Genomic DNA, 19,369 nt, shown 5'->3' with positions numbered 1-19,369 from the left:
ACATTTGCCACATAAAATAAAATACACTTAAGACTACTCCTGTTACCTGTGCACCCATTTTTTTTCCTTTATGCTTTGGGAGTAGAAACATTGATGTTGGTGTTTGCCACAGCCTTTGTAAACCAGGCAGCGGGTGACCCAAACGTAAATCATGTGGCAGCATGTTCCCTCATTTTATAGAGACTTGGATTAAGAGTTGAAACTTTTTGCTACCCTCTCAACTCATTCCCAGTGTTAAGCCTGTTACTCTAGACATGCCTGTTCTCGTCTTCATGGCCTTGCTGTTGACTCCAAGGCTCCAATTTAGAATGATAGGTATTTTGGCATTGACTGTCTTTCTGTGTGCCACTTGAGGCGGCTTTACTTTGACGTACCTTATTTACCTTTAGGATTAAATATATTTGTGGAGCCAGGCATGGTGGTGTGTGCCTGTAGTCCTCAATTCCTGGGAGGTTGAAATCAGAGGATCACTTAGAGCCCAAGGGTATGGGGCTAGCCTGGCCATTGTAGTGGAACCCTGTTTCCAAGAAATAGTCTGTTTATAGACTGGAGAGATAGGGAGATTTTATTTCGATGAATTAATTGATGGTTCTCTTTCCCTTTTAGCAACAGCTGCGAATGCGGATCAAGCTCACGTATAATCACAAGGGCTCAGCAATGCAAGATCTAGCAGAAGTGAACAATTTTCCCCCTCAGTCCTGGCAATGAGGGTGCAGCACCATTCTCATTCTTATCCCACTCAATCAAAGGAATTCTGGGAAGGAGGTTGTGATTGCTGGCAAGTCCCCCCAACTGTACCATGGGCACAAGGAGCTGAGAGAACTGTTGAGGAGGGTTTTCCTCAAGTTACTGCTGACCTTGAAGCATCAGTAAAGACTCATGTCCTCTCCTCCGCTGTTGAGGCTGGCTGCTTCTGGAGGCTACTTTGCACTCTCCCTCCTTTTCTCCCTTTTCCGCACTTCACCCCTCCTACAATTGCAGCCAGAGTCAACATTCTCTGGACCACTAAGGCAATCAGCAGCTGGTCTGGAGGAGAGGACTAAAATCCATGGCAAGAAAACACTCACTCTGTCTCTGCAGCAAAGAGTGGCCCCTTCTTTCTACTGTTGTGTCTCTGTGGACTGGGCAAGGTGGGGTGTTTATTCCTCACTAGCTGGTTACCATCGAAAGGCGCTTTCTACATCAGGCATTTGAAATGGAATTATAACAATGGACATAAGGGAGCCCTGTCCTTTTCTGCTGGTTCTCCCAATGTTTGGATGAGGCATTAGGCTCCTGGCAGCCTTTTCTGCGCATTGCTGTAAACACACAGACACACATGTATGTATGTATGTTTGTTATATATAAAAAAAAAAACTGGTTAGACCTTGAGAGGTTGTTTGTAAACACTGGACAGATGCAGTTCAAAGAGCTTTTGTTGAAATTTGGCATGAAGGATATGGTGCTCTATTTGTAATAGAAACTTCCAAGGCTCTTCCAGCTCCCTTTTCTCTCCGTTCTTTAGCTGTAGTCATGAGTTCTCCATGATTTTCAAAATCAGTTCCCCTCAAAGTGCAAAGTGGACACTTTCTAAAAGATACATGAATAGTTATTAATGACCTTATTCCCACCAATGTTTCTCCCAAGCCTGTCACTTGCTTGTTTGAGCAATGACAAATGGGTCAAAAGAGGACTTTAGTCTTAAGGAGCAGACTCTCATAGAACACCATGACCCATAGGAAGAGCAGTACCAGACTCAGTCTGGAGCACACTGGAGTCAGCTTATCCATTGCTCCAAACCTCCCTTTTAATTTCTTGAGCCTGGCTTGGCCCTTGGCATTCCGTTTGAATTCCTTCTTCTAACTGGAACATTTGTGTTGTATCTGTAACACTGGCACTGAAATAAAGACCACACGGTTAAAGAAATCTTTCCTACATTGTACTTTATGGTGTTGAAATGAAGCCTTGTAGCTTCCTTGCCCCCTATATGAGAGCAAGCCTTATGGTCAGCATAGGGTAGGAATATCCTTTCCTGAGTTTGAGAAATTGGTCTCTTGAAAGAAACCAATCTCATGGACATCTGCATTAAAGATTTGAGGTTTTTAATCAGTAAGAGTGCCGAGTGCTTCTTAGAAAAGACCCTGATGTTACCAAGCCTTTATGTTGACTTGCTGGAATGAGGTAAAGGCGACTGTCTGTGGTACACGTTGAATGTACTGTGTACGTTCAGATATTCAGGCACCATGTCTAATATACTGCAGGAGAAAGAACAAGTGGGGCCCCCCTTTGCTTTTAAAGCCTTTGCAACTGTTACTGTATTATGCAGTAAAATACTTTGGCTTCAGTTTTAAACCTTGATACAATCTCCTTTTCTCCCTGCTCCATTTCACCAAGCCTTTACTTAAATCTTCAGTGTCTTGTCAAACCTAGCTCTGTATCAGATGCTAGACTATTCCTAACATGACAAGCTGGAGTTGAAATAAAGGCTCCAAAAGGGAAAGTTTCTGGTCTTAATAGTCTTTTAAGAGCAAGATTTACCGTAACTCACTCAACTGGGTAAATGGACAGTTGAGTTCCAAACAGGATATTTCTCCTGTGTTCAGCAAAGCAAGTGTGGATGCGTGCATACTTTAGACAGCTGCTCTGCCTATGCAGTGAAAGCCTTTAGAGTTTCCTGCAGATGGATTTCATTGGTTGGATATTTAATGCTGTGAAAAATGATAGGATTAATGCTGTATTGGTGGATTTCTTGAATAGAATTTGTCTTAACATTCCTTTTTGTGTGGAGGCTTTATTTTCTCCCTTACATTGTAGCTAACCAGCTCAGGTTTTTAGTTGCTTTTTGTTGTTGTTGTTGAATTGAGTTGAATCTGAAGAAATCTGCTCAAGACCAAGAGCTAGCCGGTGGAGCTGGAATACCTCCACTGCTGACAGAGCTTCTGCCTGGGTGATGAGTTTTGAGGTAGCGTTTACGATCATCCATGGCTTCATCAAGAAGGAATAAAAATATCATGGCCTTAACACAAAGGGTGCTGTGTAGATATGAATTCATTTGGGAGACAGACGGCCTGAGCACCACACTGACGGACTAGCAGCCAGATAACTGCCTAGGATACTGATGGTTGGCAAGACTGCTCCAAGTGATCGGATCTTTGAAAGCTTCAGCGTGCCTTCTTAGCGTCTAGGATCAGCGTTAGTTACCTTCTCACTTGGGCTTGCAGCTTAAAGGAGAGATCTCTTCATCTCTGTGAATGCTTGCACATTTCAGTCATTCCTTTCCCACATGTAACCCTTCAAGAGGAAACAGATTTGGATGGATTTGACAACCTCAGAGCCATTGTGAAGAAAGTGATTTCTGTGACTTCTGAATAAGCCCAGGGTAATAAGCAGTGAGCCCCACTTACTGACAATTTCATACACACTTGTACCTCATCATCATTGCCTTCTTTGAGGAGTAGTCTTATGTCATCCTTTCCCACCCCAGGGTCATCCTAAGGGAGAATTCCTCTAAGTAATCTCAGAAAACTGTAGACGCTTCTCCCATAATGCTTTGGTGCTGTTATCTTGATGGTTTAGGGAGTCACGGAAGTTTTCTGCTGTGTCTATATCATCTGTTAACTTCGAGGTTTTTTTTTTTTTTTTTTCTCATTTAAAGCAACATTCCTCAGTGTAACAGTGCAGATATTCCTTAAAAACAAAGGCTTTTAACCTTTGTTTGTCTCCCTCATATATGAAAATAGACTTTTAAAACTGTCAGCACTGTTAGTTTCTTCTATAACAACATGCTTTCCATTTCTATGTTCTTTTTGAAAAAGTTGGAAGTTAGGGAATACTGCTTTTGTAGTTCAACTTCATTATCCTCTACATTGGAATATATTTAGGCCATGAGAACTAGGGGAAGAAGGAGTTTGAATGTGTATTTTTTTCCTATTGAATGTATTTTAACTACAGTGTCCTAAACTGAGAGAAAACAACAACAACAAAAAATGCATATTCACAAACTTTGTGGTTGGGAGGGCTGTGTATACTGATGTATTTGTCAGTGTGGGTGTGGGGGAAGATCACTGAAGATCGCACAGGAAGTTCTGAAGTTTAAAATACTTCTGACCAGCTTGGGCTTGGGAGGGTGGGGCTGTTCATGCAAATGAAAATGGAAACCTTTTTCAAGCAATAGCAGTGAGTGGGTCTCATGGACAAGGTTCCATTCCCAGAACCTGGAACTCTTGAACAGAAGAAAATGCTGAAGTGGCTTGAAGCAGTTTGAGCAGTTGCTTCTTGATACTGGCTTCAAGATGGATCATTGGAGACTTTTTCCCCCTAAGAACCTGCATTTGCGCTTTGTGTGTTTTGTTTTTATTTTTATTCGGGGACCTCATAGGAAAGGGCTTCTGAACTCTTTCCTTTGTAAACTCCCACTGTGTTCCTGTAAAGTCCTTTTTCTTTCACTATGTTGTAAGTTACATTTTCATTAAGCCCCATCACATCTTCTTTACTGTAAAATTATTAAAAGGCTGTTTCCAAGTGGGACAGCTAATGAAGTTCTAATTATTGCAGACATATTTTTGAGATGTAAAAAAATTTAAAATGATATGATAAGTCTTGAAGGCGAGTGAGGAATAAAATGGATGTAAACATTTACATGGGATGCATTCGAATTCTGCTGTGTGTATTGTCTTTTGGTTGAAACAAATTATGAACAGTGACTAATAATAAAAAGTCAATACTCAATGATTTAAAATTTGCTGCCTTGCTTTTTACATGTGAATTAGAAGCCTTGGGTGAATTCTTACTCCAAAGCTTTGAGCTAGACCGAACCTTTTAATGTTCTTTGTGCTGAAACCACACCAAGAGAAGAAACAACATTTTAAAACCTTGTAAATGTTATAGGCAGCGAAAATCCTAAAAGAGCAAGTGGTCATTTAACTGGAGTGCAATTACTATCAAGTTTGTTTTCTCCACAAAGCTAAGAAGCCACTAAGATGAAATAATGTGTTGAAAAGTTAGGTTTCGTGCTTTGTTTGTTTCCTTGGTTGGTTTTGGTAGGTTGTTTTGGTGACTCGATAGAGAAAAGTCTAATTACCCAAATGATTTACATCTCATGGCTTATTCTTTTTTATGTGTGTGTATAGGCAGGTGTTGCTCTAAAGGTAATGGTGTTGTGTTCCTCAGGAGCCATTCACCTTTTTATTTGTGACAGGGTCATTCACTGGGACCTGGGGTTCACCCATTAGACAGGGTTGGTTGGCTAGCCAGGCCACCAGTCTCCACATCCCTAGAGCTGCTATTATATTAGTGCTACCTTCTGGGAATTCAGGTCCTCACGGTTGCGTGGCACATTATCTTCCCAAACTTCATTTGTTTTTTGCTGAAGGTCGAACACTTTTTGTTTTCTGTGAATTCTCATGATCCCTAATATTCCCTTAATTGAGAAATGAGAAGACACGGCCGTTTGTAGCTTGAAGAGGAGAACGGTGTAATCCTTGGCAGGCTATCTCTTTTATGCAGCAGTCGGTGTAATCCTTGGCAGGCTATCTCTTTTATGCAGCAGTGCCTTTTGGCATTGGTTGATAACACTGTAAACTTTGTCCTCTACATGCCAGAGTCAAAATTCGTTTCTGTATTTAAATTCAGCTGATGAAAATCTAAGTATAATTAGGTGAAAATAGAAAAGCTATAGTTTAGCCAGTAAACCGATGCTAGACATTTACTTAACAGTACAGTGAATTTTGTACAGGCTTAAACATTAATCCAGAAGTACAAAATTAATTTTAATCACCTGAATGGCTTTTTATTCTGTGATCTCCCCCAGTTCAGGTGTCTCTTTGTGAAAAATGAAAATGTTCAATGGGCCAGAGGTGCAGTTCAGTGGTAGAATGTTTGTCTAGCTTGTATGAAGCCCTGGGTTCACTTTAGAAGAAGGACGAGGCACGTTCAAGAAAAAATTCTCCCAAACTTTGAAGTCAGATAAACACTGGAACCAGAATACAGAACGCCTAACCTGCTTATCCTGTGGTAGCATCAAATGGATTTGGGCCTAAAGAGGACTTTATAATCAGCAGAAGAACTGGAACTAGAAATCAGTAAGTAGATGAAGTCCCGGGCACCTCTACCAAAGTCTGATGTTGGCTTTCTTTCTCCACAATGTACTGAAGAGGCAGTGTGTGTAGAGCCTCAATAGAAAGGAAATGGAGAGGGATTCTAATGATTCTTTGCCCTGGCCTGATGTGTAGTGAGGAGCCTGCAGTGAGGGAAGATTTTCCTATTTCCTTTTTCTTTTCTTTTTTCTTTTCTTTTCTGTCTCTCTGTCTCTCTGTCTCTCTCTCTCTCTCTCTCTCTCTCTCTCTCTCTCTCTCTCTCTCTCTCGTATACACATACACACATTTTCACACATACATAAATCCCAAAGGAATTTGAGGATTAGTTTCAGCTGTTACATAACACTTGACATACATAATGCATGTTGCCTTGAACTGGGGTTGAGCACCCGTTGTGACCTTTGTAACAGTATGCTATGTTAACAGCAGTACATAATTTGAAAAGGAAACAGCAGCTGATTATTGCTGATGAGCTGGATCTGAAGTTATGGGGACCTTTAAAGGTAGCTGCATATAAAAGCTGTTTCCCTGAGGCATTTGGGCCAGTGCCCTTGGGGTATTTCTTTTGTAAGTGTGAAGTAGTAAATACTAGCTTTTAGCATATAGAATTATTTTGAATAGATGGTGTAGGCTACTATCCAGATAACCATCTACAAGCGTTGCTGCTCCCTAGTATGAGCTCATTACTGGACTTGGGGCAGGATCAAGTGTGATGATAAGTCACGAGATCTGTAAAAGGTAATCTGTAGTACCTCAAGAAACAGGCTTTTGGAAACATCCCAACTACTTTTTCCCTGCCCTTGGCCATCTACTTCTGTCTTCATATTGGTGTCTGTTCCATATATACCAGTGTGTTTGCTGAGAAATTACCCCATAGAAGTCCAATTAAATCAGGTAGGTGTCTTGATATAATTTCAAAGTAGAAGGAAAACCCTGGGAAAGTAGCTTATCCTTCTGTTAGACCTGGCAGAGAGAAACTCTGCCTACTGTATTAAAAGAAAACCAAGAAATGAAGATTGGGACTGTAATAGATGAAGACAGAAGTTATCTTTTATAGAAGAAAATAGTGAGTATGATGCAGAATCTTTGAAGCAAAATTTTATTGCAACCTAAAAATTAATTCCAAATTTAAAACATCTTAAGACAGGTCCTGTGAGACCTTAGATGCTCTTGCTTTAAGCATACAATTAAAATACTCCAGCCAAGTAGCTGGACTAGGCAAACTGAAGCAGTGGATAATAGATGCCACCTTTGCCAATTACTACAGAAGGAAGTTGTTTTGCTTCACCCCAGCCCCCAGACAAGGTTTCTCTGTGTAGCCCTGGCTGTCCTGGACTCACTTTGTAGATCAGGCTGGCCTTGTCAAACTCACAGAAATCTGCCTGCCTCTGCCTCCCTGAGTGGCTGTTTTTCTTTTTATTCCTTACAAGTTGACTGAAGATTCAACACATAAGAGAGGAAGCCCTAAAAACGAAGAGGTCTAAAAGGCCGCTTACACAGTGTAGGAGCAGGTAATACTAGTACCTTTTGTGAAATCTAGATTTTCAGGCTACTATTAATCTCTAATAGGAGTTAGGTGTTTTGTTCACTACATCCAAATAACTTGCCAGGCAGATAGATGTTAATTTAGTTCAACCCTTAAGAACCAATGCAAGGGGGCTGGAGAGATGACTCAGTGGTTCAGAGCACTGGCTGCTCTTACAGGAGACAGGTTCCACTCCCAACAACCACCAAACAATTTACAATCATCTGTGACTCCAGGTCCAGAGGATCTGACACTCTTGGGCCTCTACCACCAGGCATGCAAATGTTGCATGGGCCTAATACCCATAACATAAAGAGCCAATGGAAGCTGGGCACAGTGGTGCACATTTGCAATGAGCACTTGGTAAACAGAGGCAGGAGAATCAGAAGTTTAAGGCCAGCTTTGTCTATCTAGTGAGTTCGGGTCAGCCTGGGCTTCATGTGACTCTGCCTCAAACCCCCTCCCCGCGAAACAAACAAACAAACAAAAAAAAAAAGACCAAGAAATTTGTACAAGTGTAGACCTAATGAGTACCACTGAGATTTGGAATTAGGCAGACTCATAATTTGGCCAGCTGGCCACAAAACTACTATTACCACAGGAACTAGAAGAAAAGTCAACCCTTAAAATATTTTCTGCTGAATTAAGCCTTGAAAAATAAGGCGGCTCACACACCCTATTACTGTTTGAGGTCGAGAAAAAAAAATTCTGACACTTTGCTTACAGGAAAGGACACGAAGTGACTTCTGTGTAATTGAGGATGTTTGCTGAAGAAGGTCGCAAGCTATCCTAAGAGAGGTGAGTGTGCACAACAGTTCTTTCATCGCCGGTGCAAGCCAGGGGATTCGCACATTCGGGAGCGAGAAAACGTCTTGGAGAGAGAATTCCAGCGCCTCCCTTGGTAGAGAGCTGCATTCTGTCTATTTTAACAGGTGCAGGCCTCACCTGTCCCTTCCTCTGGCCTCTTCTTGGAGGAACCAGAAATCGTCAAATTGCTCTCCCCGCGCCCCAGTCCTCTGAGGCCAGGGTGGAGCGCGGCGGCGGAGGCTCACCCTGCAGTGGCGCCAGGATCCCACAATTCTCCGGCCTCACCCGGCCGGCGGCTACGCAGGTCCAGCGGGGCCAGGGGAGGGGCCGCAGGGGGCGGGGCGGCAGGGTTAGGGGCGGGGCCTAGGCGGAGGGGCGAGGCCTCCTGCTGCTCGCGCGCGCCTCCGAGGCTCGCGCGCTGTCGCGCCGGCCGGGCGTCTCAGTGAAGCCTTGGCCGCCAATGGGGGAGGTGGAGCCCGGGCCCGCGGGCCCGCTGGAGCCCCCGGAGCCACCTGAAGCGGCGGCCACTCGCCGGCCCGGAGGGATCCGGGTCCTGAAGGTGAGGCGGCAGGGGGCGGGAGGGAGCCGGAGGGCCGTGGCCGCCTTCGCCAGGCTGCCCGAGGCGGCGAGCGCCCCCCGCCCTGCATCCCTGGGCCTCCTGCACCGGGCCGGGGCGCCGCGGGCCTGCCGTGGGCCTCCGGGCCGCGCCCCCGCCCGGGCCTCGGCCGCCTGGGTCCCCGGCGCTGTCCGTCCCCGGCCGCCGCCCGGCAGGCCCGCGCCTTCGGGCCGTCGTCGCCTGGTTGGGCCTAGCCCGGGGCCCTGGGACGGGCTCCGGGGGTCCCGGAGGGCGGGCCGTGCCTGGCGGGAGGCAGGCGGGCGGGTACGCAGGGCTCGGCGGACACCTGAAGACATCACCCCAGCCGAAGGATGGCGGCGGGGATTGGCCAGGCGCCGCGGTGTGCGCGGGCTGCGCCGGCTGGAGCGGCCACACTGCCCTCTGGACTGGCTACCCGGGTTCCGAACCGGCGTCTGGCCCCAAGGCGCGACACCCCGAGCTTCCCGCTCGGGGACAGTCCCGGAGGATCTGCTGCCTGGGGAGCCGCTGGGCGTGTTGCGGGGATGTCGGGAGGAGGAGCAGAACCCGAAGGGGCACTCCTGCTTGGCTGACAGTCGGGGAGAAGGCAATGGGGAAGCCGTTATGCAACAGGCAGCTGAGCGGGGCTTTTGGGTAGAATCAGGGGAGTAGGAGGCTAGGAAAACAGATGTAGGGAAAGGGGGAGTGGAGCCTTGAAGGTGAGTGATGACAAGAAGTTTCTCTGCAGGAAGAATGCAGAAGGTGAGGTGAGGTGAGGTGAGGTCAGCCAAGATGGTTAAAGGGTGGCTAACTGGGTGGAGTTCTCAACTAACCTCTGAAATAGTGCAGAGAAATTTTTCTGTAGGTTCATTGTATAAACGAAGTGGAATGGAATTCCTCTAGAGTTCCAGAAGAGCAATCGGCAGGATTTAAAACTTACCAATGCAGAAGGGGAAGAAAATTGAGATGTAATGTGTCTTCAACAGTCTGCCAAACATTCGAAAATACATATAGTTAAAAGCAAACATTAAATAATTAAATGACGTTGTTGTTGAGTAATATTTCCTTTTATTAAGTTTATTGGTAGAGTAATACAAAGATGGGAACGTCAGAAAAGTAGAATAGATTCACTTAGTGAATCCATGAAACCAGTACTCGGTAAAATGTAAATCTTATTTTCTGTCACCTCCCAGTCTTAACGCATAGACTTAAAGACCTTTCAGTAGATTACCTTAGACTACTTCATAACTGCTTACCCACATTGGAATTTACTCAGGTGTAAATCAGAGTGTAATTACTCTAGGTCTTCTGGATATTTAAAATTGTAGCAAATAACAAACTGTAAATTGTGGGTGGATTCAATAAAAACAAAAATATTGCAGGCTTTACTTATCAGGAAATAGTTCTGAGTGATAGGTAATATCTTTTGGTATGTAAAAGAGGAGCAATTCTTTAACACTTTTTTGTGGTAACTTTTTTTGGTCATGTTAAAGTGATAAATTGTGTGAAAGAGAAATGAGAATCTTTATTGAAGACTGCTTTTTCCTGGTTCCCAAAGGTCCCATTTTGGGATCATTAGATTCCAATGATTGGTCAGTCTTTATTCTGGATTGATACTGAGCTCTTGACATGAGAGCCTGTCTGGAAGGCCTTCCTGGCCCTTGCTTTCCTGCAAGTGGTTAATACTCTAATCATTGTAAATAAGCAGAATTGTCGTGGAAAATAGGTCTTTTGTGTTCCATAGACAGTTCTCTTGAGTTGCTGAAAGGATCACTTTCTCAAGCGATAAAGAATATATAGGTGAGCAGAAGATTCCCGAGCCTTGAAGAGAATGCCATGTTTGCCCACATGTTTTTCTCTGAGGATGTTTGTGAAGACTTCTCTAGCCCAGAGCTTTGGCTCTGGGTCACGTGTGCAGCTGCATGGCAGGTTTACCTCTAGTGTACAGGCCTCTGGTTGTATACCTCAGCATCAAAGCACTAATAGTGATTAAAGAAGAAGAAGAAGGTAAAGGGTATACTTCCAGCGTATAAGGCTCTGGTTTTACTCCTTTATACTTACACCCACATCAGGAACCTTATTCTCACGTCTCCATGAAAGGGTTTTCATAAGAAGCCCACCATAATTGAGCCAGCATAACTTATCCAGCCTACATCAAGATCCCTCTGTCTTGTACAGGACACTGAAACATTTTATTCAAAATACACTCCTAAACCAGGGCTTTGGCCTCTTCCCTGTGGTCTCATCTATTCAGAAGGCTGACATAGGACGATCAGTTAAGCCTCAGGGTTCAAGGCTAGCCCGAGCAACGTAGTGTGTATCTTAAAGTTCTAAAGTTATTAAATTACTGAACCAGGCTCAAAAGGTTTTAGATGTTTCTTATGATTTTACGATTACAGTTTTGTTCAATCAGGAAATGATAGGAAGTTACAGCCAGTCTAGTTTGTGAATATTATTTGCTTTTTTCTTTAAGAATAGTTTCATATTTTTTAAATCAATTTTGTTTTTTTGGCTTTGTTGTGTTTTGTTGTTTTTCAAGATAGAATTTCTCTGTGTGTAGCTTTGGCTGTCCTGGAACTCACTCTGTAGACCAGGCTGGCCTCAAACTTCCTGAGTGCTGGGATAAAAGTCGTTCACCACCACCAAGCTAAAATACATATTTTAAGTTGTGTGCATGTACATGTTGTGTGCATGTGTATGGAGGCCAGAGGTGGGTGTCAGGTATCTTTCTCTGTTCTTCATCTTATTTTTTGAACAGGGTTTTTCTTACTGAACCAATTCCACTAGACTGGCTAACCAGTCAGCCTTTGGGTCTCCACCTTCAGTGTTGGGGTTACCTGTGTTTGCTGCCACATCCTGATTATACTTATGTGTAGGGAATTAAACTCAGACCCCCATGCTTGCATGCTAAGCCATTACTGACTGAGCTACCTGCTCAGCTCTGGTTTTTTTGTTTGTTTTTCAGGTATTGTTTTCTTGAGATAGGGTCCTACAATGTAGCCCTGGCTGATCTAGAACTTGCTTATGTGGTCCAGGTTGATCTAGAACTTGCAGCAATCCTGCCTTTGTTTTCTGAGTGCTGTATTGGTTCTATGCAACCAGTGCCACACATTTTGAATGAAATGAAATGTTCTTCCTCTCCCCATTGTCATACTCTTTCTGGTCCCTTAGAAATACTCCATAATGTGATATTGTTTTAAAGCTCTTACTGTTTTAAAGCTTGAATGCAGAAACATCTCCTACCTTAAGGTATTGTATATTCTGATGGTCCTCCCGAAGGATGAAGATTGGCCAGTCTAGACCATATGAGAATTAGAATTAATATGTATATGCAGTGGAGGTTTACTACCTTTGAGCTGATTGTAGCTCTCATATATTATCTTTACTTTTAGAAGTAGGAGTGTTTTAGTCAAGTAGTAGCTACTCAGTTCATGGCCTACATTAAAATGTTTGGCTTTGTAGATTTAATATTTTGAATTTTTTTGTGTGTGGATTTATAATATTGGATGAGTGTTTTGCCTGCCTGTATGTACATGCACCACACGCATACCTGTGTCTGCGAATGTCAGAAGAGGGCTTTAGGTCCCCTGGTTTATGGGTAGGTATGAGCCACCATGTAGGTGCTGGGAACTGAACCTGGGTCCTCTGCAAGAGCAACAGGGGCTTTTACCTGCTATCTTTCCAACCCTGACTTTTAAATCGTAAGTCTGGACTCCTGTTTGACGTGGTGTATGATTATAGTTGTGTCCCCTTTTGGATAAGTTTGTGATAACAGCGTTTATAAAAGCAAACTGTCCTCAAGCGAGCAGCTTCAAGCGAGCTGATTCTTAGCAGTTGAAGGCTGCCCAGAGAACAGTGTCACGGCAGCCCTGACTGCTAAGAGGTTCTTCCAGCAGTTCTCATGTCTTAGGCAGCAGAGCAAGACATTCCTGAGAAGAAGGAAGCACTAGGTAGTTAAGCAGTGGCTAATAATAGCCCAACAGTCTGTCTTTGTTGTTGCTGTACATCTTTGCTTTGCTTGTTCTCAAGGTCTTTAAAAGGCTATTTGTGAGGTGCAGCTGAACCATATCTACCAGGGTTCTCTTAACTCCTCAGTAGTTTTACTTAAAAAGTCTAGAGTATAGACAGACAGATCTTGAGATAACCAATAAATATGTGTGTTTTGATAACATAAAGTTCTGTAAGAAATGTATAGTCTTAGAGGAATACCTGTACACAGTTACAGATGATTGCTAAAAATCTCCTGGGAGATGCTTGGTGTGGTGGCACACACAGCATTCCCTGCCTTGGGAGATGGAGTCCACAGGATAGAGTTAAGTCTGGCCTCACCTATGGAGTGATTTGAGGCCCATGTGGGTTACATGAGCCCCCACCTCAAACAATTTTTGGGATAAGAGTCATACTACTTCTGGATCTTTCTGCACTTTTCTAAGACTATGAAGTTCATTATTTGATCTGTTAATTTTATTGTTGTTTTTGCAGCAGGGTCTTACTTTGTAGGTCTGGCTGGCCTCAAACTTGCAGCAGTCTTCCTGCCTCAGCCTCCTGAGTTCTGGGACTACAGGTATGCCTATCATTCTTGCCTTTTCCAAAGCCTTTTGGTGTGTGTAGGTTGTGTTTGCTTTCTCGTCATTCTCTACATTAGTGTGGGATGCAAAGCTTGTTTGTATACATGTTACTCTACCACATAGAATTCTGGCCAGAGGGACCTTTTAGTCTTTATTAGAGATTAGAAAGTAAGCATTATTAAAAATTAGCTGCTGGTTAACTACTGAGTGGTTACAACTTCTCGGTGCAAACATGATGGTTCTTGTTTGTTTGAGATGAGCACTTGAAAGCCCTTTGTTGATTCTGAGATTCAGCTGAGATTCAGCTGAGGTTGGAGGAAAAGTGCCTTTGGTGAGAAAAGAGACTTCATTTCCACCGGTGTCAGGGCTTTATTCTGTATGATTTTGAATAGTTCTAAGATCTTGAGGAGCTGCAGAAAGATCTGCTTAAGATCTTTAAGATGAAAGTGTCACTCAGTTGTAGAGTGCTTACCTAGTATGTCAAGGCTTGTGTTCAATCCATAGGACTATTTTTCAAAAGCCAGTTTTCCTGTTATTCTAAATTTAAAAAGTAAGGGCATTCATTCCTTTGTTTTAAAATCATCACATGTGGAATGTCTCCTTTTTTACCCTTGTTTTTACTGTTTACTTATTTTGATGTGGCCCACATTGGTTTTGAACTTGATCCTTTTGCCTCTGACTCTCTATTGTCCAGCATCTGGGATTACAGGCATGTTTCTCTATGCCTGGCTCAGTTTATAGTTATTCTCAAGTATCTACTCTCAGCCAAACTAATATTTTTTTATATGTATTTCTGTTTTCTAATGAGTAATACTAGTGAAAGTTTTTATTTACTTTGACTTTGGTAAAGATTATGTACTGGACTACAAAAATTGAGACTTTCTTTTTAAATTTGTTTAATTCCTTGCCATAGCGTTTAGGGACGCTAAAGTGCACATTGGGTGTCAATTCCTGTGGTGTCACCTGGGCTTTGCACCTGTGTCTGTGACATTCTGCATTAAAAACTCTGTCAAGGGTCTTTGTGAAGAGAGAAGAGACAATTAGAGTTGATGGTTGCATGTGTTTGGTAGAAGTATTGTTCTGTTGAGAGGAGAATCACTGATGCCAGATTGGGTGGGAGCTGTGGAAGGCTCGGAAGAGAACCTGACATCTAAGTAGAGCTTTGCAGAGTGCGTGTGTGGATAAGGTGAGAAGACGGTTCAGACATGCCACAGAGTGGCAGGACGGTAAATGTGCTCAGGGACACAGATGGTTAGAGAGGACTGAAGCACAGCAAAGGCAGTGGGGAGGTCAGTGGAAATTTCTTTTTTTGTTGACTGGAAATGGCCCATTGTGAAAACAACAGGCAAATGGTGACTTTTAGAAATTATTTGTTGTTGTTTCATTTTGAAACAGTCTCAATATGTAGCCCAGGCCAGCTTGGAACTCACTTAGGCCAAAGTTGTCATTACACTCTAGATACTCTCCTTGCTCTTCTGCTTGACGGCCAGTTATAGGTGTGTCCCACTTTGCCTGGCTGGATGTTTTGTTTGTTTGTTGTTTTGTTTTTGCTTTTTTGAGACAGGGTTTCTCTGTGTTTAGCCCTGGCTGTCCAGGACTCACTTTGTAGACCAGGCTGGTCGTGAACTAACTCAGAGATTTGCCTGCCTCTGCTTCTTGAGTGCTGGGATTAAAGGTGTGTGCTACCACCACCCAGCCTGGCTGGACATTTTTTATATTGGCTCTTAACAGTTGTTTTGCTTTAAGATAGCTTGACTTTATAGTACAAATGTGAATTTCACATACCGTGGTTATAAAATGCCAGCAGTAATTATTTTAAAGCATGCCAGCAATAGGACAGATACTGTATTATAAGGTTGTATGTAGTGCTTTATGTGTTTGTTTGGACTGTGAGGTCTGAGAAACATTCTGTATTACCAGATTAAAATGGGGAGGTTTTTATCAACTGACTTCTTTGTGTAAAAAGCTTAGTTTATATGTATCAGATTCCATCTGAAATGTGAACTAATAATTATTACTTTCATTTTTTGTCATAAACCCTTTGGAAATAAATAAAAACATAACACACAAAAATTAACCAGACCCAAAGACTGTATAACTTAATGAACTTATATACAGTTAGACTTGGCATTTAGAACCGAAACTTAAAACTTTACATTAAATTTGACATTTTTAGTACTGAATGTATTTTATGCACTTATCCACCACCAAGACCCAAAAAATTTTATGACAGAATTAGAACTAGAAACATTTAGTTCTAATTACATATATATATATATATATATATATATATATATATACTTGTATCTATTAACAGCATTTGCTCTTTAAATTCAGCTTTTCTTGTTCTCATTTCCCTATGTTATACTGTAACATTTATGTTTGTTGGCACGTACACACATATGATTGACTTATTTAGAATAAGGATGTGTGAGTTACGTTTGCATTGCTGGGACAGGTAGCGAGAAAAGCACCTTAAGTGGGGAGAGGTTTATTTTGGCTCATAGTTTTAGTGGGTCTCAAGCTACAAGTATGAGGAAGGCAGACAAGTTTATACCTACTATGTGTTGAATCAGGAAGTAGAAAGCACCTTAGAAGGAAGGGCTGGTGTATAACCTTCAAAGATCCATCCCATTGAGTTGCCTCTGCCAGCTTAGTCCCTACTCCCTAAAGATTCACCAACTTGGAATAACACATCAGCTGGGAAGCAGAATGTGAGTGTGTGAGTGTGAGTGTGTGTGTGTGTGTGTGTGTGTGTGTGTGTGTGTGTGTATTTGAGACAGGGTCTCACTATTTAGTGCTGGTTTGCCTGGAAATTTGCAGGCCAGACTGGCTTTGAACTCAAAAAGAGCTGCTGGCATTTCCCTTTGAATTCTGGGAGTAATGGTGTGTGTCCCTTTGGCTAGCAAGGAACAAGCCTTTGAAAGTTTGTCTTGGGATAGTTCAGATTCAGCCCATAACAGATTCGAACTAAATAAGTCAAAATGTTAAAAATTTGTCCAAGGCGGGTGGTATATCTTGTTAGCACTTTACTGAAAACAAAAAGAAAGGGTCAAATGAGATGATAGATGAAGGCCTAAAGAAGGCTTTTTTAGGGTTCTCTAAAGGAACAGAGCTGATAAAACTGATAGTCAAGGGGATTTATTACACTGATCTACAGGATGTAGTGCAGATAGTTCAACAATAGCTATCTCACAATAAAAGGCCTAAGACTCTGGTTATTTTTGAGCCCATGAGGCTCGATGCCTCAGCAGTCTCAGTCTGGTGCTCAAGTCTGGGAAGATTCCTGAAGAGCTGCTGGTTTTCAGCCTGTGTTGGAATCCTGAAGAAGTTGGATTTAATACCAGTTCCAGTAACAGGCTGGATGAATATGCCAGCAGAGTGAAGGCAGGCAGGCAAAAGCAAAGCTTCCTTCTTGCCTGTCCTGTTATGTGAGCTGCCACCAGGTGTGGCCCAGGTTTAGGGTGGGTGTTCCTGCTTCAGTAATCTGTTAAAGAGGATCCCTCATGGGCGCCCTGCAGCGTGGGTTCCAGCTGATTCCAGATGTTGTCAAGATCAGCCACCACAGAGGGGAAGGACCAAACATATATAATTCAGACAAATGTTTTTGTTAATGATTTCTTTCTCTTGGTATTTTTTTTAGAGAAATATGAAACACAATGCGAGCAGAAATTGTTTGAATAGAAGAAGTAGGTTTGGTTCTCGAGAAAGAGACTGGCTGCGAGAAGATGTGAAGAGAGGCTGTGTTTACCTTTATGGAGCAGACACAACCACTGCCACTACAACCACCACCTCCTCCTCCTCCTCCGCGTCCTCCACCTCTTCTGACTTACATCTTGTCCTTTGTACAGTAGAGACATCAGCATCAGAAATATGTGCTGGAGAGGGAAGAGAAAGTCTCTATCTACAGCTTCATGGAGACCTGGTCAGGTGAGGTCTGGAGGTTTTCTTGTTGATGTTTTGTTTTGAGTCAAGAGTGTCCTCTGAGTCTCAGCGTGGTCTCAAACTCAAATTCTTCTGCTTCAGCCTTTTAAATGGTAGGATTATGGGCATGCACTGCTATACCAGCTGAGGTCTTACTAGTGGTTCTACTGTAACATTGGTAACATGCATTTCTGATCAGAGGTGGGTTTTAGGATGTAACTGATGGTGATTTTAGAGTCAATGGGCCTGGAAAAGATTTGTCTTTGGAATACTTAATGATTTTAAAAATTAATGTTTTGTATGTAGTATATCTTCATATTTACGTGTTTGTAGAGGCCAGGGTTTGATGTCAAGTTTTTTCTTCTATAGCTTTTTAAAGATTTTATTTTTAACTATGTTTAGGGGTGTGTGTGTGTGTGTGTGTGTGTGTGTGTGTGTGTTTTGTGTGTGCGTGGGTATGAGCATGTGAGCTGCCTGGCTGCTGGGAACTTAACTCAGTTCTTCTGGACCAGCAGCAAGTGCTCTTACCAGCTAAGCCATCTCTCTAGCTCTGGTATTTTGAGATAGTCTCTCAGTCTAGAGCTCACCAACTGCTAGATTGTCTGGTCAGTGAGCCCGGGGTACCTGCCATTCTGGGCCCCGTAGTGCTAGAGGTACAGGCATGCGTCAGTCATCACACCTGGCCTGTGTGTGGTTGCTGGAGTCCACACTCCGGTCCTCATGCTTACATGGCAGATACGTTACTAACCAAGCATCTTCCCAGTCTCTTACCTTATGATTCTCAGTCTACACACTATAATGGAGGAAGGAAAATTTGATAGTTCTTCTATTTGGAATACATTGTATGTCCTATATACAAATGTAAGCATTTTAAAAGTTAACCTTTTTGGGAAGTGTAAATAGAACAAAATTAAAGTGTACAAAAGGGTACAGAGTGAGAACTCCTTCTCTATTCGCCATTCCCAGCCATCCAGGCCTTTTCATGAAGACAGTTTTTTCTTATGCATCCAATCATAAACATGCTAATGCTCTACATCCACCCTTTAAAAACACAACACATTGTTGACTTATTATCTCTAAGAGATATTTCTATATTCATATTTATATAAAATATTTATTCAGTGACTACATGACTGTTCCACTTTGTGGGTCACCATAATTTTGTCTAATCCCCCTAATCTCTCATTATGGGTATTAGCCTGTCACCAGTTTTTTAGCAGAGCAGACAGTGCCACAACTGAATCCCTCCGTACCTGCCGTCTCACACAGAAGGAGAAACCTCAGAAGTGCAATATCCTTGGCCAAAGAAATATGACCATTTGTAATCTTGATAACTATTTGCAACTTCTTTATAGAGGTTATAGTTCCATCTAAAATATGAAAATAGGGGGCTGGAGAAAGGGTTCAGCAGTTCAGAGTATGCTGTTCTTCCAGAGAATCTAGATTTAGTTCCTAGCATCTGCATGGTATTTCTCCAATGTCTGTAACTGCAACCTCAGGGGATCTAACACCCTCTCTGGCCTCCTTGAATATCAGGCATAGCTATAGTACACAGACATATGTGTAAGCAGAACACCCGTACATGAAAATAAATCCTTAAATATTTTTAAATCAGAAAAGGTCCCTGAAATAAAATATAAAAAATTACCCATTTTTCTTTACTTTCTCTAAAACACATTAATGTTAAGTTTTATATGTAAGTGCAGATAGATAATCTTGCATGAGCTGAAACTGCTTTTAAAGGATCCCAAATGCTTGGAAGCACTGGTGTGTACCACCATACCAGGCTCAGATAGGAGTTTTGCTATTCTGTTGTTTTAATATTGATTTCTCTTAATGAGTGAAGTTGAGCATATTGGTATAGGCTTAAAATTAATCTGTGATTTAAATTTTTTAT

At 42.5% G+C, this 19,369-nt stretch overlaps 2 protein-coding genes across 5 annotated transcripts in view; both read left to right on the top strand.

Moving 5' to 3' along the window:
• Positions 1 to 4,717, top strand: part of Ap1g1 (adaptor related protein complex 1 subunit gamma 1) — an 86,396-nt gene extending 81,679 nt beyond the window's left edge. For all 3 annotated transcript variants that reach the window (XM_060392003.1, XM_060392004.1, XM_060392002.1), the window contains one exon: positions 607 to 4,717. In XM_060392003.1, coding sequence (XP_060247986.1) covers positions 607 to 708 — 102 coding nt within the window. In that variant the 3' untranslated portion in view covers positions 709 to 4,717. The remainder of the gene's footprint in view (positions 1 to 606) is intronic.
• A 4,066-nt stretch (positions 4,718 to 8,783) lies between these two features.
• Phlpp2 (PH domain and leucine rich repeat protein phosphatase 2) overlaps positions 8,784 to 19,369 on the top strand; it is a 72,753-nt gene continuing 62,167 nt past the window's right edge. For both annotated transcript variants that reach the window (XM_021632562.2, XM_060392000.1), the window contains exons 1-2: positions 8,784 to 8,965; positions 17,192 to 17,478. In XM_021632562.2, the coding sequence (XP_021488237.1) occupies positions 8,867 to 8,965; positions 17,192 to 17,478 (386 nt within the window). In that variant the 5' untranslated portion in view covers positions 8,784 to 8,866. The remainder of the gene's footprint in view (positions 8,966 to 17,191; positions 17,479 to 19,369) is intronic.

Source organism: Meriones unguiculatus, chromosome 10 (assembly GCF_030254825.1).
Source record: "Meriones unguiculatus strain TT.TT164.6M chromosome 10, Bangor_MerUng_6.1, whole genome shotgun sequence".
In the NCBI taxonomy this organism is placed as follows: Eukaryota; Metazoa; Chordata; class Mammalia; order Rodentia; family Muridae; genus Meriones; species Meriones unguiculatus.
Note: the sequence above shows the minus strand (reverse complement) of the source record. Positions and strands in the feature narration are given on the sequence as shown.